This window comes from Anolis carolinensis, chromosome 1 (assembly GCF_035594765.1).
Source record: "Anolis carolinensis isolate JA03-04 chromosome 1, rAnoCar3.1.pri, whole genome shotgun sequence".
Classification (NCBI taxonomy): Eukaryota; Metazoa; Chordata; class Lepidosauria; order Squamata; family Dactyloidae; genus Anolis; species Anolis carolinensis.
The window spans coordinates 9,085,098-9,108,596 of record NC_085841.1 but is presented as its reverse complement, the minus strand read 5'-3'; the positions used below and the strand labels follow the sequence as shown (position 1 = coordinate 9,108,596).

The following is a 23,499-nucleotide window of genomic DNA, read 5'->3' as shown; positions in this document are numbered from 1 at the left end:
TTCGAATCACCACAATCTACTGCTGTGAAGAGAGCTCAGATAATGTACTGTAACTTAAGTCAAATACATAAAATGAAAAAAACTTACATTCATATCACAGAATGCCCCTAATATATTGCTTTCTTGTGCAGAAATATCCTGTTGAAACAAAATAAAACTATTTTAGTATACAAAGGTTACCAATATTTTATAAACAACCATGAAATTCATAATGTTCTTCGTAATCTTCCAATAAAGCTTCTGGATTGTGCAGTTTTTAAAAGGCACACACTTGCATACAGAAAACAATCTAATTAGGAAAAAAAACCAAGACATCGCTATTTTATTTATTTCTGTTACATCTAATATTTTGTTCACTTGCACATTAAGAAAAGTAGACACAGCACACTATTTTAGCTCAGCAAGCCATGATCAACAGATTCTGCATAAGGGTTCTAGTCATCTGGCTAAATGGACAAACACATCTCTTTCCACAGTGGAACTAGAACCCAATGATAGCATCATCAGATCTCCAAATTCGCTGGGGTTAGGAATACAGGACCCCCATAAAAGTGGGAAAAATGTCAATAAAAGCACTTTTAACGAATGAGAACACCTTTCTAAGGTTGTCTTGGTACCACTCTAAACTTCTGCAGAAGTTGGCCACTGGAAGACCTAGAGATTCCTAGAGACCATATTAAATTGACTAATATTAAGCTTGCAAATGTGGACAGACACTTGTGCCATTGTGCCATGCAAGGAAACTGTGCTTCTCTGACATGAGATCACCTTATTTTTATAAGTCTTACCTGCTCAAAAATACTCTGACTAAATATAGTTGTAACAGAAGAACTAGACTTTTCAAGCTTTTTCCCCCTTCTCCTTGTTTTGGAGTAGTATTGTTTAGGATGGAACAATGCAATTTTCTACTGCTGCTGGGATTACAACCAATGGCTTCAGTCAGACATCACAGTGAATCAGGGTGGGAATAGACCTGCACAGCCAAAGGTGGGAAATGCTAAGATCTGCAGACCAACAATATCAGGAGGCCACAACAGTCCCATTCCTTGGCTAAACTATGATTTATCAAGATGCAAATGGCTAATGGAACCTCTTTCCTCCTATGCAGAAGCTTTTTCTATCCCATTTAATTAACCACACCTTGTCATACCAAACCTGACAAACTTCATATCATGTTTAATAATGCTGCCTTGTTTAAATTAGCCATAGTAAAATTAGCCACAGTTTCATTACTGGAATCAAACAAAAGCACAACACTGTGAACTCTTTCTCAAGCCTGTTAGGAAAGAAATAAGTGAAAAGCATGGGAATTCAGACCAAAACTATGCTATTCACATCATGTTTATGTAGTTTAGGGTGTTATCTAAATCATAGACCAGCCTGGAAACCATGTTGAAGAATACAGCAATAAAACAAAAATCATCAAGACTTGGGAAATCTAAACATCAGAAAAGAGCTTTGGTCTGAATAAGGAAGAATTGCCCACCTCACCAACAAAGAGCGCTATGCAATCTTGCCCTGAGCTTGACACTGACAGAGGGGTTGTGGCCTTTTAAGGTCCTATAAGTGGTCTTTGTGTCCCCCGTCCCCCCATTCAACAGTTGCTCCCATCTGCACTGGGGAGACTCTCTGCACTGTCACACTTTTGCATGCTTGTTGTCTCCTCCTTTCCAAAAACATAATCCATCAAACAGTAAAAGGCTGGACCTTGACAGACCTACAGACAAAGAGTATGTGTCTGAACCCCTAATTAGTGCCTACCCCTAGTTAGCACCTGCCAATCAGATTGTGTGAAAAATAATATGATAGTTGAAATGAGGCAGTGCGTTACAATTCCAGTATTTAAGTGGAAGTGGATTTCTGGCCCATGAAAATGGATTGGAGGGATCTATGGTGCCAGAACTGGGGGAGAAGACAGGCAGTTTCAGGATGCTGATAATTTTATCGAGCTGAATAAAATTAAGATTTCTCTATTTGAAATGGTTCAGGAGATTTGACAGAATCTTACTTCTTCAGCATGGTTTGTAGCCAAACAATATGGCTTACAAGAAATCTAATTATGATTCAATCGTATTCAGCTAGAGTAGAGCTAATTATCTCACTTTTGTACAGATTTCAATACCCATGATTTCTATAATAGATGTCAATTTTAATAGAACTTATCACACTTTATTTTAACTCAACAGTTGGTCTATATTAGCTTCTCCAACCCTCTTTGGCATGTTTCTCACCAACGTAGAAATCAAGTCTACTCTGTAAGCTAAGATCACTAAAGTAAGGCTGCCATCAATGAGAATACTTGCCAGAAAAAACTCAGTGCCTGTTGGCCCCCCATACAGTATGCTCTATTTTAGTGTATGAAAGGGCAGGTCACTACATGGGAGTCAAGCTTCCTTGACTCCCATGTTGGGAAAACGTATGATATAAATAAAAACAAATAAAAAGGATTTTAGTCAGACCGTATCTCGCAATATGAACCTGCCAGTGTACTAAGATCTTCAGAAGGCTTTTTCTCTTCCCGCCACCATCACAGGACCACTTGCACCCTCTGGAACTCCCTTCCACAGGTGGCTAGGCTAGCTCCTTCCCTGCTTTCCTAACATTGGCAGAAGAAGACGTTTCTATTGAAGCAAGTTTTTGATATATAAGAAGTGCAGCCTTTAAAATGTATGTTTTACTGATCTTTAAACTTTCATATGTTTTCAATTAATATTTAAATGTACATGATACTGTTTTAATTTGTTTATACATATATAAAAATATTTTTAATTTATTTTATTTTATTGGAAGCCACCTTGGGTCCTACTTTGAGAGAAAGGTGACATATATATAAAACAATAAAATAAAACAAACCAGCACTGCGACAATATGAGCAAACGGGCTAAACTTGAGTTACATATTATTACTTTAATGCAATTTAACTTTATGAACTTGGTAAGTGCCTGGAGGTAGCTGGAACATTACCTAATTAAAGATCAGGCCAATTGTATGCTGCGATGTTGTTCAACTTAACCCGCCAAGAATTAATTTCCCCATTTGTAATCTAGAATCAGAACCTTGGTGAAAAGAAGTCAGGTAACATTGATCATGTTTATAAAATCAACTGGCATTTAAGTAAGAACATGTAACTTGAGTTTAGCCCCTTCACTCATGTTATGGTCTAAGTCCTACTTAACTGTTGGAGAAATGTAAAACTGTACTGGTTTATTTACACTGGGAAATCCCATCCATTCTCTATGCTAGCTGCACAATGCAGCTAAGTGTGGTTGGGGGCAGAGCTGCAACTAGGCATTTTCCACAGTGAAGAAAATGAGCAGCCTTTAACCTTCATTTCCAGCATACTCTCTAAAGGTCCAGAAGGGTAGCGGCTGCCCCTTCTCCTAGTTGTACAATAGAAAATGGAGGGTGCATGGGTGAAGCTCCAGTTCCTGTTGCATAGCTTGAGAAAGGGTGTTACATAAGATGGCAGTGGCCTCACTGGAAAAGGCTCCAGAATACTTACATGGACATGAATGGGTATTATGGAAGCATAAGCAGCCAAAAGGATTCTACCCTATGCCTCCATTATTGATTTTGCTATGCATTTTAAAGCAAACAACAAAAAAGAAAACCTCACACATTGAAATAATTTCAAATGGAAATTATTTAACTTAACATGGATATTTATTGCCAGAATTAACTGAGAGAATAGAAAACAGATTTCTCAGAAACACCACAAGACATACATTCATTAGTGGTTAGCATCATATGTACCTCTATTGTGGGATGTGTATTATGCTTGTAAGCAGTATACAGAGGAAACTGGATCTGAAAGATTTTTGCTACGCAAAGCAAAAGTTTTTCCTTCTCCTCGGTGCTCCATATGCTAAATGCATCAGTGCCCTTTGTGGATTCATCTTCTGTCAGGATACAAGTTCGTCCAGAGTCTATTTTTTTCTCTATAGATTTGTGTATTTCACCATTTTCTTCCTCTCCATGAGATTCTCTTTCTACATTCAGTGGCTCATCAGATGGATTATTCTCATCTTGCCATGTGGAGTCTAAATTAATAGTGCAATGTTTACACAGCTGGTCCCGAAGAGCTTGAACCTGGGCAATCACCAAATTTATAAGCGCGCACACAACTTGGTTGAAGATCTCCAAATGCTTATATTCCTTGAAACAGCACAAACATTGCCTGTTTAAAGAAAATGAAAAATTATAAACCAAGATAAGAAATCACAGAGTATTCCAGAAAAGAGTGAACTATATTACCGTGTTTCCCCCAAAATAAGACAGTGTCTTATATTAATTTTTGCTCCCAAAGATGCTCTAGGTCTTATTTTCAGGGGATGTCTTATTTTACCATGAAGAATTCACATTTATTGTTGAACAAAAAAAATGAACATTTATTATATACTGTACAGTAGTTGTCATCACAAACCAGCATAACCAGACAAACTGTGAATCCTATCAAGAATTTCTTGTTACTACCATTATTTCCATGTATTTCTATGGTACGTACATTTACCCATCCTGCATGCTCTGGTATTGTTTGGCGGGCATGCTTCCAAACAAAACCTTTGCTAGGTCTTACTTTCAGGGGAGGCCTTATATTTAGCAATTCAGCAAAACTTCTACTAGGTCTTATTTTCTGGGGATGTCTTATTTTAGGGGAAACAGGGTACTGCATGTACATAATCTGTAGTTGTTAATTTAATTATTAAATAATCTAATGATTCTCCAGTCTTGCAAATATAATCTTATTTGAAATAAAATGTTTTCTGTGATGCTGCAGCACTGATATCTGTGTTGCCAGTATGTGTAAAATGTAACATTATTTTGAGTCTTGTAACTGTAGAAATAAAAAAGGATTATATACATTTCCCATGCCCTCATCTCCACAGCTGCTCATCCTGACACTAATTCACTGAAGATACTATTCTAATTCTATGGTGCAGTTACAAACTACAAAAGAGTGGAGTTGCAAGGGAAAGGGAATTTATTCTGGCAAGCAATGGTGAATGGACGTTATTGGATACAATCCATTACTGAAAAAAACAATGGATGAGTTTGCCTTGCTGTTTACAATCTTTCCCAGTGCCAATGCAAAGCAACACTGAACAAATAGCAGTATCTGGGAGGCTGGAACCAACAAGGCGTTTACAGTACTTCTGACTTTCTAAAATTCTTAGCAAGTAGGAAAAAAAGAACCCCACTTGTCCCCTGAGTACTCAATGTATGCCAGAAGCCCTCAGGGATGTGGAGTTAATCTGTCACACCTAACACAAAGCTCGCAGTGATGCGCAAGGGACCTGAGAGAGCAGGGAAAACATTCAGCAGTGGATATAGCAAAGAACGGCTAGCAGTAACATTATATTCATGGTTACCAGTAGCAACCAGATTTGTTCATGCTAGTAGATAAACTGTATTTGGTTTTTAAAAAGCCACAGAGAGATTTTAGTATTTAAAATGTATGCAATAGAAAAGTGAATGGCAGAGAAAATTAAGACATTTGCAATGAAAGTGACTAAGCCTTAGAACTATTGGTGATTAATTCCAAAAGATAACCCAGTTCTTCCAAGATACTCAAAAGCAATGGCAACAATAATAATCCTCCCACCTAAATGAATGCTTAGTGGGGCATACCCTCCCCAGAGATACTTATCTGGTACCTATGTTATTGAGGTTTTAGCACCATCACAAGATAAAGCCCTTCTTTGAAGTCTGCAGAGGAATTTGCTGGAGGGAGCAATTTGCCCCTCCCCCTCCATGCACCTGCAGTGGGTCACATGCCACTCTATTTTCAGCATAGTTTAAACAAATCTGCTACTCCAGGAAACACCCAGAAGCAGCAAATGGTGTTTTTCACCATCCAAAATGAAGAGGTAAATAAAAGGGATTGCGACAGCACTTACCCTCTCCCTACTTGAAGCATTTAAAACACTGTGTTGTTGAAAAAGTCTACATAGGGACCACCAAACGCAGTGCCCAAACACAAGGAACATGAAAGGCACTGCAGACTAACTCAACCAGAGAAGTCAGCCATAGCAGAGCACTTGATGAACCAACCTGGACACAGTATAGTATATTTGCTTGACCACTCCAACAACTATCATGTCAGACTACACAGAGAAGCCACTGAAATCCATAAGCATGTGGACAATTTCAACAAAAAGGAGGAAACCATGAAAATGAACAAAATCTGGCTACCAGTATTAAAAACATTCCAAAATCAGAACAGTAAATAAGGAGCAACACTCTGAAAACAGAAGAATTCCAGACATGAATCAGGGGCAGCTAATGACACTGAACAAAGGATTCCCCCAGGCCAGGATATGAAGCTTGGAAGGCCATTTAATGCTAATCAAGGTAATTAATTACAACATTCACACTGGCCTCCAACAGGCAAGAGTTCTTTCCCCCACACTGGATCTTCCACAAATATGTATAAACCTTCCTTGCTTAGTTTCTCCATATACCTCACAACATCTGAGGATGTCTGCCATAGATGTGGGCGAAATACTTCTGGAACATAGCCATACAGCCCGGAAAACACACAAAAACTCATTTAAAACACTACTTCTAGTTCTTTTAAATCAGGGAAGGGTAAGTGAAGCCACAGGTTACATAAGATGCCTCAAAGGCTGTTTTAGAAAATCTCAAGCTCATAATATATTTTCTAAACAGGGCTTTTTCTGGTACCCTCAAAAAGGGTCAATTGTCCTTCCTGGAAGCCTCCAGTTGTACCTTCTTAAAAGATCTCAGAGAACCTTAGCAATATTTAATATTTAAATACAAGCCATTTCTCTCTCTCAGCAGTTAGCGTGGTCTACATAATGTTCCCCAAATCCAGAAAATTATGTCTGGGCCCATAACAGCCGCTGACATCAGTTTTAAATTTTAAACTATTGTTGCTTTTTCATCAATGTTATGCGCTATAGTGTTGTCACTCTTTGTTCTGTGTCTTGTCTCATGGCTCATTATATCATTACTTGTATTACATTTTTTATGTGCTACACATTATTCAGAAAACTCTACTCTTAAGATACAATAAATACAACTGAAAAGAGCCACATAAAAGAAGTTGCTAGCAAACAGAGATTAGTGAATGGATGCACCTGCTTCTTCAAGAAAAGCAGAGTGTTCCACAAATCCAGAGGTCACCTTAGTCAAGGATGCAACTCTTTTTCCACCAATCACAGATCTTTTCCAGAAAGTGTGAATTACAGATAGCGATGTGTATCTTTACCAAATCATTAATAGCCTTTTCCACTGCAATATCACATTTCCAGTCAAACACAACACACTGCATTACAAAAAGTGAGGTTTGGGTATTCAAAATTGAAACCTAACAGTGATAAGCCGGTTTTTCTTTTTGACAATTCCAAGGAAAAGTACCATAATACAATTAATTTTAATATAAGATGTAACAATAATTCAAAGGTACACTGGCCTCTCTCCTGCATTTTTGTGCAAAACAACACTCTCTAGTTTTAAAAAGAAAATATAATTATACATTCCTGCTTCCTCGTTGATCTGGAAGCTGATGACTCTTCCATCACATTGTCTTAAACTAACAGCTGGAAAGGGAATAAAATTATCTTCATAACAATCTGTTCCATACTTGCTATTACATATTTTACCACAGAAGCAAACTCATACATCATGGCATACACCTACTCATACCATTGCATCATGCACTGTGATAATTTAAAAATAAACTGAATTTACCTTTGCGTCCAAGAATTGATATAAGCAAAAACCTTGAGCGCATGTTCTTTTCTGAGCTGCAATCCATCACCACCTTCGATGTCAGATACTAAAGAAAAACAAGTGAATCATCAATGCCATGAAGGATGTTTACATTTCATTTATGCTCCCTAAAAATGGTAAAATAAGCTGAATAAAATCTTTTCTAAATGTTTCAATGATCAAACATGGAAAAGGGAAAGGATTAGGGCTATAAATTTCAAAATCCAGGTTATTTAAAGTTAACTTTTGGATACATTTAATTGTACTTTTTAAATCAAGTTAAGCAAAAGTATTCACGATCCTCAACTGATATTATTGACAACAACACTGGAAGAATATTAATGAAAAATCTGTATCAGACAGTTCAATATCTCGACTGGACAGAAAACTCAATTTGGGTTATGGTTTAATTACCAACAGAAAAACTAATATCAAAGAAACACTGGAAAATATTCAAGTACTTTCACTTAGTAACTACAAGCATCATAATGTTGGAACTGACAGATAAGGAGGTCCAGAAACATTTACAAACATTTACAAATCCTGCCTTTTCTGGAAGCAAGCAACTATCGATTCTGATTGTGCTTTCCTGGATTGTTAACAGCTTGCACTACGGGAAGAGCAAAGCTAGGACAAGAATGCTGTATGCATTACCACAAAGTTTGTGCTTATCCTAGATAAGGAAACTAACTAGAACAACAACAAATACCTGAAGTAACAGAAACCATGACTAGATTCTATCACAGTGACAAAGAATTTTTGAAAGTAAAATAGGCATACAGTTTCCCCTATTGGCTGTCTTCCCAAATACAAAACCAAACTCCAACCAGCCTGAGAAACAGTCATTTAGCATAGTTTTGAGTAGGAAGGTAAGATTCTGGCAGGAGGAATGTAGGCATAAGTACTTAATGGGAAGCAACATAGAAGATCTTCGAAAGAATGGGTTGTCCATGTACAAGAAAGATACTGAAAGAATTCATAATTTTATGGGAACTATTAGGAGTCATCTAAGTGAAGTGCTTGAGTCTACCTGGAAATTATGGAGGAGTCTCCTTCTTGTGAGGTTTTTAAACAGCGGTTGGATGATCATCTGTTGGGAGTGCTTTGACTATGTATTCCTGCATGACAGGAGTCTGGGACTAGATGGTCCTTGTGCGCTCTTTCAATTCGATGATTCTATAACTACCACCGAGAAACAGTTGCAGCTTCCAAGAGTTGGATTAGAGAGCCCCAAATATAATGTTGGTAGTTCTCTCAAATAGTGCCAATATCAAGGAAAGTAAACATAGCCTTTTCTAAAACCAAACTAAAATCAATACAGAAACTCTGTTTCATCTAGGAAACCTTGGAGTCAATCCAAAACCCATGTGCACCTATTTCTTCTAGCTGAAATAATGCCAAGCTGAGCAGAAATTCAATGAATACCTGGATCTGCAAAAGTAACCACAACAACTGAAAACTTTCGAAGCAAACAGAAAGGCTCAAGAACAAGAAAGGTATGGCAGTAGAACAAACTGTTTTAGGAATTGTGACATTTCCATTATTTTGGTTTTGAAGAAAAGCTTTTTAGGCACATTATATTGCATCTCAAAATGAGGCCAGGTAATTCAAGAGATTGCTTCACTGTAAAATTAGTAACAATTTGTTAAATACATGACAGAAAGTACTACTCTCTAAAAACCTCTCATTTATCTTGGTCAAAACAATGGCTGGATGAAGTATTTTGGGAACATGGATTTCTATCTTGCCTAAGTAATGAAATAAAGTTTAAAAAATGAGGTGAGACTGTCAAAAGAGAAAAATGCTGCATTGTATAATCATTTATAGCTATTTTGTACAAAAGGTTTGAGAATCAACACATTAAAATGCTTTCCTCAGCCTGGCAGCTTAATGTTAGGGAAGATTTTATTACCTCACCTTCCAATCCCATTTAGGTTAGGGACAGGTGGACTGTTGCTATAGAAGCAAGCTGAAAATGAAGATAGTAGCACAGGTGTCCAGCTCATTTACTAAGTTAGTAGCCTAATAATAATAATAATAATAATAATAATAATAATAATAATAATAATAATAAACTTTATATCTCGCCCCATCTCCAAACAGGACTTGGGGCGGCTTACAAGAAGTAAAAACAAAGTGCAAAACACAGAATTACAACATAATACATGAGCGATAATATCAAAAAACCCAACAGCCTAATATTCCAACCTCTCAGCAGATAATGTGAACACAGATGTTTGTGACAGTATGAACAGAAGGAATTCTAGTTCAGTCTCTACTTCCAGCTAACAAAAAAAATCAAGTATCTTTTAACATTTCTAATTGTGTTGCCATACTATATTTTAAAATTGTGTTCCTTACTAAGGAAGGAAGATAGTTTACAAAACATGCTCTGCATGAAAACAATTTCTGGAGACTTGAGGATATGCCTTCTGATTGCAACTCTAGAAAACTGCTGCCAGTTAAACAATACTGAGCTAGACTGGGATGGAAACTGGCCAGCCTCCTCAAGGTGTTTTTGGACTGCAAGCCTCTAAATTGCTTACCATTGGCTGTATTGGATAGGGCTATAGAGAGTAACAGTCTAACTGTATATTCTGGATGTTTCTTACTGTTGAGTTAGATCAGTGGTTCTCAACCTGTGGGTCCCCAGGTGTTTTGGCCTACAACTCCCAGAAATCCCAGCCAGTTTAGGTGGACCATCTGAATGAAACATGGGTAAAATAGTTTCTATGTTTCTTTTTTATATCACGTCAAAAGTGACTTGAGAACATACTGAAAGTCGCTTCTGGTGTGAGAGAATTGGCCGTCTACAGAGACGTTGCCCAGGGAACCCCCAGATGTGTTAGCTGGGAGGATTCTCATATGTCCCCGCAAGCTAGAGCTGACAGACAGGAGCTCACCATGTCTCACAGATTCAAACCGGCAACCCAGCAACCCAACCTTCAGGTCAACAGTTCAGCCAGCACAAGGGTTTAACCCATTGCTCGTCTTATGTTTCTATTCAAATGTAAATATCAGGCAAGACCACGTGCAAATAAGTATCTTATGTCAAAACCTTAGTAACTTTTTTTAAATGAAAGCATATAAAGTATCTACTTTCAGAAACATTAAACATAAATTAACACTTCTTTCCTTCACAACCAAGACAATAACACAGAGCTCTCATCAATAATACACTGACTTGTTGCTCGTAGTTTTGAGACCAACTTTAGCAAGCAAGTTTAGACTGACCAAAAACAAAAGCAACAATGATATAAGACTGGGCTGGGGAAGACAGATGGACAAGAGATGAATCTGTGAGATCTTACCTAGTCAGGTATATGGGGAAACAATGTTCTAATTTACTGGTTTTGGCTTTGGAGCAAAGAAGGACAAAGAGAAACAAAATGCATTATAGATGACTTTTAGCTACACTGCAAGATGTCCTGTGCATCTTGCAGTATCTTGCAGTGTAGCTAAAAAGTCCAGAGATAAAGAAACCAGTAACCATCCATCTCAATCCCACTGAGAATTAGCCACTCTAAAGACACAACAAATATCCTCAGATATGTTTTGGACAGTCATAAAAAAGGGAGGGTACAAAATTATTATTATAAAAGATACCGTAGTAACGTATAATTTTGCTAAGAACAAGGACATCAGGCTGGATAATAAGGGTTAAGTCTTGGTCAATTTGCAAAGGCACTAACAACAACAACAAGGACCCGTCCCATGTTAGACAGTATGTACATTTAATTCAGGCTTTATGTCCTATATTTCATATTTTATAGCAGAAGGTAACACATTTATTACTCAAAACCTTGCCACAAAAGTTATTTTGACTTTTTCTATCTGAGCCACACCTGGGATAGAGAATTGACGACTCTTCTAATGGTTTCCCATCTCAGTCAACGACTCATAAACAAAAGGGACTCCCTTTTGAGCTGAGAAACATATACATATCTAGGCTAAAGGTTAGCCAAGCAAACATTGTGGTTTATAATCTTTCCCTTGCCATTCATTTCCCCTTCCTATGAATTCTTTAGGTATCAGGGACCCCTTTCTCCTTTCCCTGCATGAACCCCATGAACCCCTTGTGCCGTCTCCCAGTTCTAGGGGAACCCCAAAAAGCCCTTTTGCCTGCCTGGGCTGATGGAGAACCTCTGAGATTCCCTCTTTTTTCCCTATGAGAAATGCAAAGGAGATCGAAACCCTTTGAACGCCTCATGGGATTGCCTGCACCTGTCTCCCAACACATGGGGATGCTGGATCTCATGTTTCTCCCCCATAGTGAATCCCACATGTGTCTCCTATCAATTTTTATTATTTTTTATTTTCTATGATATCTTGACACTTATAATGATGTGAACTTTTGACCAGCACACCACCCTGACCTGAGCACCATCAGGATGCCTCAGGCCATGTATTACAAGTATGGATTGCCATGAGCACCCTCTGGAAAATAAAACAATGGACTTCCTTCTCAGACCTCAGAGGGCAAGGCCAGACCATCTGAGAAAGAGGAAACCTTTGGACATTCTAATCATTCACCAAAACGGGCTTACTTCCTCCTTTGTTTTTCCTGTTGCCGCACCTCCATCTCCCCCATTGGCCAGCGAGGGAGAGATGTTACAGGTGGGGCTTGCGCTCCCATTGGATGAGGCACGCAAGCCCCCAGACTGCTCCTCCTGCCTCCTGACATCAGGGACTCCCCTGATCAATCAGCGAAGAGCCGGCCGGGTGTGCAGGAGCGGAAAATTCAAACTGTAAAAGTATAAAATGTGTATTTTCCTATGTAATTGCATGCCGGTTCTTCTTGCTGCCTTCATCCTGCTCCAGTTGGACCAGAATAAATTCGGTGACCTCTGCTTCAAACTTGGTGAGCCTCTTTTTGGGTTTGGCGCAGATCTCTTTCCAGAGAGATCCCCCAAATCTTTTATCTCCTCTTCATTACCACTACCTTTCTTTCAAAATTGGGAGCAAAGGCTACTTAAAAAATTAAAAAGAACTAAAGACATACAAAAAGTGAACATTAAAATAGCATTATTCAAGTTTAAAACCACACAATTTTCAACATTTTTTCTTTTTCTAGTATAGGCACAGGGGACACACAATTCAAAATGAAACTGTCAGAACCTAGTTTTACTCTATTCATTTTTCTTGAAGTATCTGTACTGAATTTGAACCTAGTCAAGACCCTTTCTCAAATATTCTATTTCAATATATAATTACCTGTATTAATGATTAAATCAACATAGTTGGAAACAATAATTACAGCTTGATGCTAAAGGTGCAAAGATTTCCAAGGATTCTGAAACCACTAAAGAAATCCATTTTTCTGACTTACTTCTTGGGGAAAAACAGAATTTTAAAAAGAAATGAAAAATGCAATATTGTACTCTTTACAAATTAAGAACACAAAATGAGTTAAGTATATTTGATTTAGTACACATTTATCATATTTGGCATTTTAAAGCACAATTTCCCAGAAAATTAATTACATTTGATTTTATCCCAAATTATAGAGAACACCAGAAGTTTGTTTTGCCAATTTATGGCGATCAAAGGTGTGGGAGAAAAAATAAATGAAATAATCATTAATATGTCTGTTTATAGAGTTTTTTCTACTCTATAAACAGACATAAAGCATTCATTTCCAATAACAACTGAGAAAAGAAATACAGGACTAAGAATTACAATGATCAAAAACCATAAACATTGCAGCGTTTCAGGTTATCTGATGTAGAACTGGCTTTTTGTCCCCTAATATGTCAGGGACATATTTTGTGCCCCCAAGGCTATAATTGTTTATTTCCTGGAAACTCACATTTGAACAAGCAGCCAATGGCTCGTGCACTAGTACTCGTTTCTGAACCACCACTTCGAATAGCATTGTACTACATAGTCTTCCATAACAGTATACAGTAGTCTCACTTATCCAACGTTCTGGATTATCCAACGCATTTTTGTAGACAATGTTTTCAATACATTGTGATATTTTGGTGCTAAATTCGTAAATACAGTAATTACTACATAGCATTACTGCGTATTGAACTACTTTTTCTGTCAAATTTGTTGAATAACATGATGTTTTGGTGCTTAATTTGTAAAATCATAATCTAATTTGATTTTTAATAGGCTTTTCCTTAATCCCTCCTTATTATCCAACATATTCCAACGTTCTGCCGGCCCGTTTATGTTGGATAAGTGAGACTCTACTGTACCTGCTAAATAGTTTTAAACAATTGCATAAATAGTTGAAGAAGAAATGGAACAAAGAGGAAAAAGAAATGGTGACCTTCTGCATGAAAAGTAACAAGATAGAAGGAGGATAATCTGCCCAACAAGGAACCCCTTCTCACCCATTTAGTGTTTTTATTACTCACACAGAGAAGGCACCTTGATAACTAATTTAAATATTTACCCACCCCCTTTATCCTTTGTTGAATTCTCCTATTTTTCTCCATACCAATGCTTCAAGGGGTCACACTATTTGAATAGATTGCAATCAAAAGATACAGCAAACTAAGACTACATTCCCCTCCCTCTGCTGCATTTACCTTTATTTAAGAAACAATGTCTGCTTAGAAACAAGTCGTTTTGAGTTCAATGAGGCTTACTCTCAAGTAAGTACATCCACTTCCTATAAGCCCATTTTCTTAGGTAACAAGGATGACTCAAAACAAAAATAATGGCCACAGGTGATACTATACAACATTAAAGTTCTGTTAGATGCTTTAAAAGGTGCTTTTAGGATGTTTTTAAGATATTTTAAAGATGTTTTAAGATGTTTTTAAATTGTTGATTTTAGCCGGTTCTTGTAAGCCGCCCCGAGCCCTAGGGGAGTGGCGGCATATAAGTTTGAAAAATAAATAAATAAATAAATAAATAAAGTAGACTATGAAAACATTGGAATATTTCCGATATACTGATTCAGTCTTTAATCAGAATGGAGATCACAATTAATTTGAAGACTGAACTTAGAAGAGCCGTCATGAAGGAACAACACAAGATCTTGAAGTGTAAAGAAATACAAGTAAATTAAGAGGAGGCCTCGAGCAAGGGAAGCCCCATTAAATTCCATGGGTCTTCATGTTTGGTAGGTCAGGGAAGGATTGTGGCCTATGAGGTGGATCTACACTGCCCTATATCCCATAATCTGATCTCAGCTGAACTTCTTATCCCAGATTATCTGGCAGTGTAGATTCATATAACCCAGTTCAAAGCAGATAATCTGGAATCAAGTCCTGAGGAACCTCAAAATGTTGGGGGAGTGAGGCCCAAAACGATGAAATAATCATTTGTTTGTGGGAGATTGTATTGGGCACAATGTCTGGCCTTTTTCTTAACATATTTTAGTTGCCTTTATTCTTTTGCAATATCTACAATATAGCACTGCAATATTATGTAGGTTTTTTAATGGTCTTATTGGTTTTGACTGTATTTTGAATAAGGCTTGTGTTTAATTCTATTTTAATGTTTGTATGCTTTGGGTTTTAATGTACATATTGGATGGCATTTAATGTTAGCTACTTTGAGCCTTATATGTGAGAGAAGAAGTGGGATATGAATGCATAATAATAATAATAATAATAATAATAATAATAGAATACTAAGACTTGTCCATGCCACTGCATTTCCTATTTCTATGCATGGTTGTGTAAACTGGACAATAAAGAAAGCTGCTAGGAAAAATAATAAACTAATTTTAAATATGGATACTCTGGGCTGCGAAAAAGGCAAATAAATGGGTCCTAGAACAAATACAGCCTGAACTCTTATTAAAAGCTAAAATGACTAAACTGAGATTACTGTACAGTGATACCTTGACTTAAGAGTTTAATTTGTTCAGTGACCAGGCTCTTAACTCAAAATACTCTTACCTCAAAGTGAATTTTCCTATTGAAATGCCATTAATCCATTCTGTCCCCCCCAAAACCCACCCATTATATTTGTTACATGTTTTAAATAAGAAAATGTACTTCATAAATAACAAGTAATGTATAAATACGCATTCACATGAAACAATAAAAAAGAAAAGATCAAGTTTAAAATGGTAGAAGCATAGAGTTGTAGCACAAAGTGGTAGAAGCATGAAGTCATGGCAAAGAAGCACAGAGGCAGGAGCACTATTTTCTTAGAATCATAGAATCGTAGAGTTGGAAGAGACCTTATGGACCATCCAGTCCACCCCCCTGCAAGAAGCAGGAAAATCTCATTCAAAGCACCCCCGACAGATAGCCATCCAGCCTCTGCTTAAAAGCCTCCAAAGTAGGAGCCTCCACCACACTGCGGGGCAGAGAGTTCTATTGTCGAACAGCTTTCACAGTGAGGAAGTTCTTCCTAATGTTCAAGTGGAATCCCCTTTCCTGTAGTGTGAAGCCATTGTTCCGCACCCTAGTCTGCAGGGCAGCAGCAAACAAGCTTGCTCCCTCCTCCCTATGACTTCCCCTCACGTATTTGTACATGGCCCTCATCATGTCTCCTCTCAGCCTTCTCTTCTGCAGGCTAAACATGCCCAGCTCTTTAAGCCGCTCCTCATAGAGTTTGTTCTCCAGACCCTTGATCATTTTAGTCACCCTCCTCTGGACGCTTTCCATCTTGTCAACATCTCCCTTCAACTGCGGTGCCCAGAATTGGGACACAGTATTCCAGGTGTGGTCTGACCAAGGTAGAATAGAGGGGTAGCATGGCTTCCCTGGATCTAGGCGCTATACTCCTATTTATGCAGGCCAAAATCCCATTCTGTTTCTTTGTATTTCATTTTTTCTGCTTAAGTGAAGTATCTTGCATTTGTCCCTGTTAAACTTCATTTTGTTAGTTTCGGCCCATCTCTCTAATCTGTCAAGATCGTTTTGAATGCTTCATAATGTACTCATTCCAGCCTCTCCCTCTCTCTTCATGAAGCCAAACATACCAGGAATAAAAACCAGACAAAATCAACTAACTTTAAGTTCCTCAAAGCGGACAGCAATCTCCCAAAGCAGACAAGAACATGAGGAACAGAGGTTGCACCCTTAAAGCTTTGAAACCCTGTACTCTGGCACTAGTGTCCCCGCTAGCACTAGGTCTTAACTCAAAACTCTGCTCCTATGTCAAAGCAAAACCAAGCCAAGCAACAGATCTTAATTCAAATGCTCTTAAGATGATCTTAAGTAGATCTTAAGTTCCATTGTACTAGGAAGACATAACTTATTTAAAAAGACAACAATGCTTGGTAATGTAGAAGGCAATAGAAAAACAAGAAGACTGCACACAGATGGAGACATTCAATCAAGGAAGCCATGGCCCTGACTCTGCAAGACCCAAGCAAGGTTGTTGATAGGGAGTCTCTCACTTGTAGCATCATCATAAGTCAAAAGCTGACTTGACAGCAATTAACAACCACAACAATTTACATCTTGCCCTTCAAATACAAAAGTTTCCAGGCCAGCTTCATCAACAGTTGATGAGAAGGAAGTGAAATTATGTGCCCAAGAAAGTTAGTGATTCTATGGCTATTCTTCAGGCTGAATAGACAGACAAAAATTAGTATTAGAGAGATGGCATGAGGAACTTGCAAGGTTTAATAATCACGAAATCAATTTCTTCTGGCAGGCCTACACAGTCAATTATAAACCATGAATTTTAAATTTACTTTCTATTACCATTGTATTTTAATGTTTGTGCCATGTGTTTTAACATATGTATTTTATAATAGTGTGTTTTGATATATGTGTTTTATTGCATATATTTTATGTAGATGTGTTTGACTGTGTGGTGCACTGCCTTATGAGGAGTTGTGAGAAGGGTAACATCTTCATCATTTGCTGACCACTAAATGAATCCCACTATTGCCTCTCCCAGGTATCCCTATTACTCCATGCTCCTCTACCATTTCATGCTGCTGTCACCACCACATAGTTTATATTTCCTGGCTTGCCTTTCTGCAGAGAATTAAAATAAGCAATAATTTGGGCAAATTCTGGCTTACTTTCTTATACAGGGGACTGAAGTAAAACATGTGTTCATAAGATTTCTGACATGCAAAGGCAAGTGGAGAAAGGAGCTGCTAGCTCTTGGCATCTATGTTTGAAAAATGAAGAACAGCTGTGCTGCTCTTACAAAAGGCAGGATGATAAAAGATCTATGGTCTTCCAGATCTTCTTGGATTTTCTCTCACCATCAGATGTGATTTTCTGTAATTTTAAATCTCTAAACAGATTATGACTAAGAAATCAAAAAGTATGTATCTTGCCCATAATCTGAATTTATCTGAAAAGCCCTCCCTAATATGTACCACCATCTACAGTGGAAGTACTGTCAGATAGGACAAGTGAGGGGCCTTTCCCTGTTGTGCTACCCACTCCAGGGGACCTCCCTACTTAGAAGCTGGTGAGGTGCATACTGCTTCCTTATTTGAGTGAATACTGCCATCTATTGAATCTTTCTTTTTCATGCAAGTATTTTCATGTAAATTAGACCACTTTGTTTTCTGGGCTCTTTTCTAGTTTCAAGAATCAGGGGGGAAAATTAACCTCCTCTGAACATACACATGTTTACTCTCTCCACTATTACAGTATGTACTCGAATCTAATGCTCACCCTTTTTTGGCTACATGGCTTTCCCAAAATTAGGATGCATGTGCTAATCTTAGTGCCAAAGTAAAAGGGGGAGCTGCTCCAGGAGCTGCACCTGGAGGGACATCATCTCTAATTTAATTGCCAGGGCTCAATGCTATGCAATGTTGGGATCTGTAGTTTGGTGCAGCATCAGCATTCTTTAGCCCATAGTATTGATCCAGGGCAGTTGAAGTGGATTCATTCTACAACACTGATGCATCCCAAGGTTTTCTTTTCCATTACTGGAAACTTGGGTGCCCGAACACTCTTGTTTTTAAAGGTATTATAAGCATGCAGCCACTGCAATGCACATATTTTTTGACCAAAATATAAGAGTGCACTTTTTGCGGCTGCACATTATATTTGCCAGCAAATGCGGTACTTTTTTTTTGTTTAAAGGTTTTGAAAATTGAGGTGTGCATTAGATTCGAGTAATACAGGTATACTGCTTGATCACTGCAGTTTGCTTTATAGTTCATCTTTGGTAGTTAAAATTTCAATTACAATGGCAGAATATAGGTATACAGTAATTAGTTAACCTCAGTTTAAAAGAAAATCTTCTAAAATAAATATTACTTCAAAATGCATGAGTGACTATACTTTGACATCAAGAGGCATCATCTTGTGCCATAAATCCTTCTTGGTGCAACTGACAGTTTGAGGTTAATCCTAAGCAAATCTGTAACTACTTTGTGCACACTATTATTATTGCTTCTTTCCCTATTTATTTATTTTATTTGCCCCATTTGTACCCTGCCTTTCTCACCCCGAAGGGGACTCAAGGCAGCTTACACATGGCACAATTTGATGCCCCAAAACACATATAAAATCAAAGCTTAAAATATTAAATATTTAAGAAGTTAACCAAAAAAAATTTAAACATTACAACAGTTAAAAATCACGCCAACCAAAAAAAAAATGTGGTCTAAAGCCATTCCAAGGTCATTATACATTTTAGACATCCATTGTTGCACTGTATGGTTATCCAAAAGCTTGATCCCAGAGCCAGGTCTTCACTTTCCTTCATCTTGGATGAGTGAAGTAGTCGGAAGTCATTGAAAAGATCGATGCAAGTTCCATTGTTCTCAAACGGCACAGAATCACATACATTGGCTTCATTTTCACAAAACGGTCCTTCCCAGCCCGGGAGGCAGAGACACTTATAACCCATTGTCATCAGGGCCCTTTGGGGGAACCAAACCTAGAACTGCATGATTATCTATCACAGTGGTTCTAAACCTGTGGGTCCCCAGATGTTTTGGTCTTTAACTCCTAAAAACTGATAAACTGGCTGGAATTTCTAGGATTTGTAGGTCAAAACACCTGGAGACCCACAGGCCGAGAACCACTGATCTATCATGTCCCAGAAGTCAAAGTCTCGGCCCCAAAGCACAATTTCCCATGGTTAAAACTTTCAGGAGCTTACTCAAGTGAGACAAGACTTTGTAAAGGGAAACAGGTGGGAAATAACACATTTCATGAATGGAACTAATCCAGGCTAATAAAATAAAAATGTATTTGTGACAATGCAATAGATCATAACTTTCTCAATTCTACAAAACTGCATTTCCTTCATAAAATCTCTTAAATAATTGCAATTTCTCATAAACAAGTACAAACTAGCAGCCCTTATAGTTTCATGTTAATTTCATCATTTAACAGATGATGATGATGATGATGATAATAAGTTTATTTTTAACCCGCTCTCTCTCTCCCCGAAGGGACTCAGGGGGACTGAACATCACAAGACTGGTACTCAGCCTTCCTTGAAATTTTACCAAATCTTTAGGTTATTGAGCAAGTTAGGAATTTTATCTAATTATTTGGTTATTGTGCAAACATCTCAATGCTTAAAAAAAGACTTCAGATTGAATGGTTATTGTAATTATTGTGAGTTTTAATTTAATGATTTATATAGCATCTTGTGAAAATGTTGAATGGGTTATAAACACAGGAACAACAAAATTGAAGCCCTTGAGGTTCTTCAAGATAAGCCAATACAGCAAGATGACACATATTAATGAAATATGTCTCTGACTCTTCCACCCAAAAACAAAACATAACAACATCTCATCATGAAAATAGTCCATTGCACCCCAGTTTTGAGTTTCACTTTGAAGGTCTGCAATAGATTTTTTTTTACGAAGTGAATGATTACTTCCTGTATAATTTCCGCCCCACCCCCAATGTCTTTTTAAAAAATCATTCTGAGACTTATGAATAGCCATTGGGCTAAAATAAATTGTTAACTGCATCTTTCAGTTACTCTAGGGGTGGAATTAGATATGTTTACATTGAAAAGAAAACAAGTAAGAACCAACCAGGTCATTTTAAAGACAAGAAACATAATCAGATTATAAACTCCATAGACAAAAATCCCTCCATTCATCTGTGAAGCCCAATGCAAACTGATGGTAGCTGCTAGGGGGAAAGTTTTGGGGTTGGATGTCATCAGTATACTGATGGCACTCACCCCTCCTTGTCATCCCAGTCAGATAGGGCCGTGAAAGTGGGGGAGAAGATGTATACGGCTGGATGAGAATCAATAAACTAAAGCTGAAACCAACAAGACAGAGACTCTGTGCTTTTGTGTTCTTGGTTGTGAGAACTGGGTAGGCAAACAACCCTAGATGGGGAGACACTGCCCCTGAAGGAGGAGGTGTGTAGCTAGTACTCCTAAATCTGTATTTATTTGACAGAGGCGGAGAGGTTCAGAAGCTCTGGGTGCTTAAGGTCAGCCTTGTCTGGGAGAGCTAGGCACAGTAGTCCATGCACTTCCTATTTTCTCATTATCCAGACTACCTAATCATAAGATTTCTGAAACACATGTAATCCTTTCTGTTTTATATACAAAGATAAAATACGCAGTATTATCTGTATTCTGTTTGGAATACGTGAAGGCTTTTTTAATAATGGAAATTTAATTTTGTTCCTGGGTTTCTCTCAAGGCTCAGTTGCTAACAATAAAATGCAGAAGCAACCCCAATTGTCCAGCAGGCAGGACTGAGGGCTGCTGGCAAATGCAATCTGCAACTTAGAACTTTGCATCATGACCTCACTCTTCACTAGTCTTTCATTTTTTTAAAAAAAAGATGAATCTAAAATTGATGCTTCCAGCAATAAATTAACACTGCTATGCAGCAAAAGGTTTCTTGAACATTCTAAAAAAATTACAATGAGACAGAAAATCTTCTAAATCATTAAATGGAGATAGTGATTTCTTGTAAGTGTTCTCCACTCATCCAAACTGGGTCATATCGCCTCACAGGTGTTTAACTTCTGTGGTATTTTACATTTTTCTCTGCTATATTTCACATGTTGCATGTGCTACATATGTGGACTTCTACCTATCACAATTTATTATATCAGTGTATTTTAAAATGTTTGAGCTACTCAAAAGGCTAATGACATTCTCATTCTTATTGGAAAACCCACATCAGGAAATAAATTCCCACCACCACCACCAAAAAAAATATTATCTCAGAACTCTCAGGGCTCTTCCACACAGCCAAATAAACCAGAATATCAAGGTAGAAAACCCCACAATATCTGCTTTGAATTGGGTTATCTGAGTCCACACTGCCATATATTCCAATTCAAAGCAGAAAATGTGGGATTTTGTAACTAAGCAAATCACAGGATCATGCTCCAGATGCACCGAAGTTTAACTGTGAGTGTGCATGCATATATAATTTTCTGTCACTTAAAACCAAGCATTTGACTATAACTTCTAACAAGCCATGATTTTAGACTTACTAGAAAGTTAAGCAGAAAAATTAAACCCACTAACCAGGGAATAAAGTGGACGGGACTAAAATGTACTTATTTCTGCGTAGACATGTACAGATTTCATTGTTAGTGGGGAAAGTTAATGAAAATACAATCCAAGTAGAAAGTATTGTAACTTCCATAGTGATTTTTTCCTGGTTCACCTACTACAGTTACATCTCTGCTTCATATCTCTTCAAAACACATGAAAACGATCTTATAAGTGACCCATCAAAATACAAGCCAAATGAAACACAATTTATCATTCTTTCCACTCCATCATTAATACTGTGTTTCAGAATACTTCTATTTCAAAATAAGATCATGATAAGCCTCACTGATTGTAGAACTGTTATCTACTACAGTCATTCCAGATTTATTTCAACCGCAATGACACCATACATCATGCCTTCACACCATCATTAAATTTATACCTACATCAGTTAGAATTTTAAAGGACATATAATTAACTGGCAAAAATAATAACTTACAAGGCTAAAACTATGGTCAGAGGCAACTCACTATGATCTATGAAACGTACTTGTAAATAAATCCATGCTATTATCATCCCGATCTACATCCAAATACTAGAGATGGACATATCAAATACTCAAAATAAGGACAACTAACCTATAATCTCTTGAATGGTAAGATGCTTCAGTTAAAAGTAAATAATCAACTCAGCTGATAAAGCAACTTAACAAGAACTTAAGAACTTAATGTTTTATCATTTTATTTGATTTATTCATTTTTCCATAGCTTTCAACTATCTAGAGGTCTATATTTAAATTACTCATTTCCAAAAGAGTACAGTCCGTATCATACTTAGAATACCCCACTATTTAAAAAGAACTATGAATGAGAAATACATTTTATTGTTTAAGCTAGGAACATGTTAAACCTTACAATAATTAAAAAGTAGTAAGACAGTGAGTCTGTAACAAACTGGAACTATTTTATAACTGCAGTCCAAATCCTATGCATGTACTACATGAAAACAAATTTCAATCATCGGAGAGAAAATAACAGAAACATCCTACTTCAAAATGGCTGTTTTAAATAACAGGATATATTTTCATTTCTTTTGCTCCAAATGGAGAAATCAAATAAGATGGTCAGAAAAGAGAAGACCAGTTGTAAGAATAGTGGAGAAAATGGGATCTTTTGAACTCCTGGACAATTCCTTACATTTTATCAGAAAATTATAAAACTAGAGGCAAGGAGGAGTTAGAATTTGTAACAGACACAAAGCAGGAAATAAACCAATACTAACACCAATACAACCTCCTCCTCCTCCACAGTAACCCCAGCCATCCAAAACAGAGGGGGTCATTCCAGTTCAAAGAACTCCTTGTCATCTCCACTAAGGATCCCACTGCTGTGAGCAAGGCGGGAAGAGAAGACTGCAACTACA

General features: G+C 37.4%; 1 protein-coding gene across 1 annotated transcript in view; it reads right to left on the bottom strand.

Annotated features, from left to right (window-relative positions):
- The window catches only part of usp34 (ubiquitin specific peptidase 34), a 133,726-nt gene that overhangs the window by 105,366 nt on the left and 4,861 nt on the right, over positions 1 to 23,499 (bottom strand). The window contains exons 2-4 of the mRNA XM_008121091.3: positions 7,714 to 7,801; positions 3,754 to 4,177; positions 88 to 138 (exon numbers count right to left, since the gene is read on the bottom strand). Of these exons, the coding sequence (XP_008119298.1) occupies positions 88 to 138; positions 3,754 to 4,177; positions 7,714 to 7,801 (563 nt within the window). The remainder of the gene's footprint in view (positions 1 to 87; positions 139 to 3,753; positions 4,178 to 7,713; positions 7,802 to 23,499) is intronic.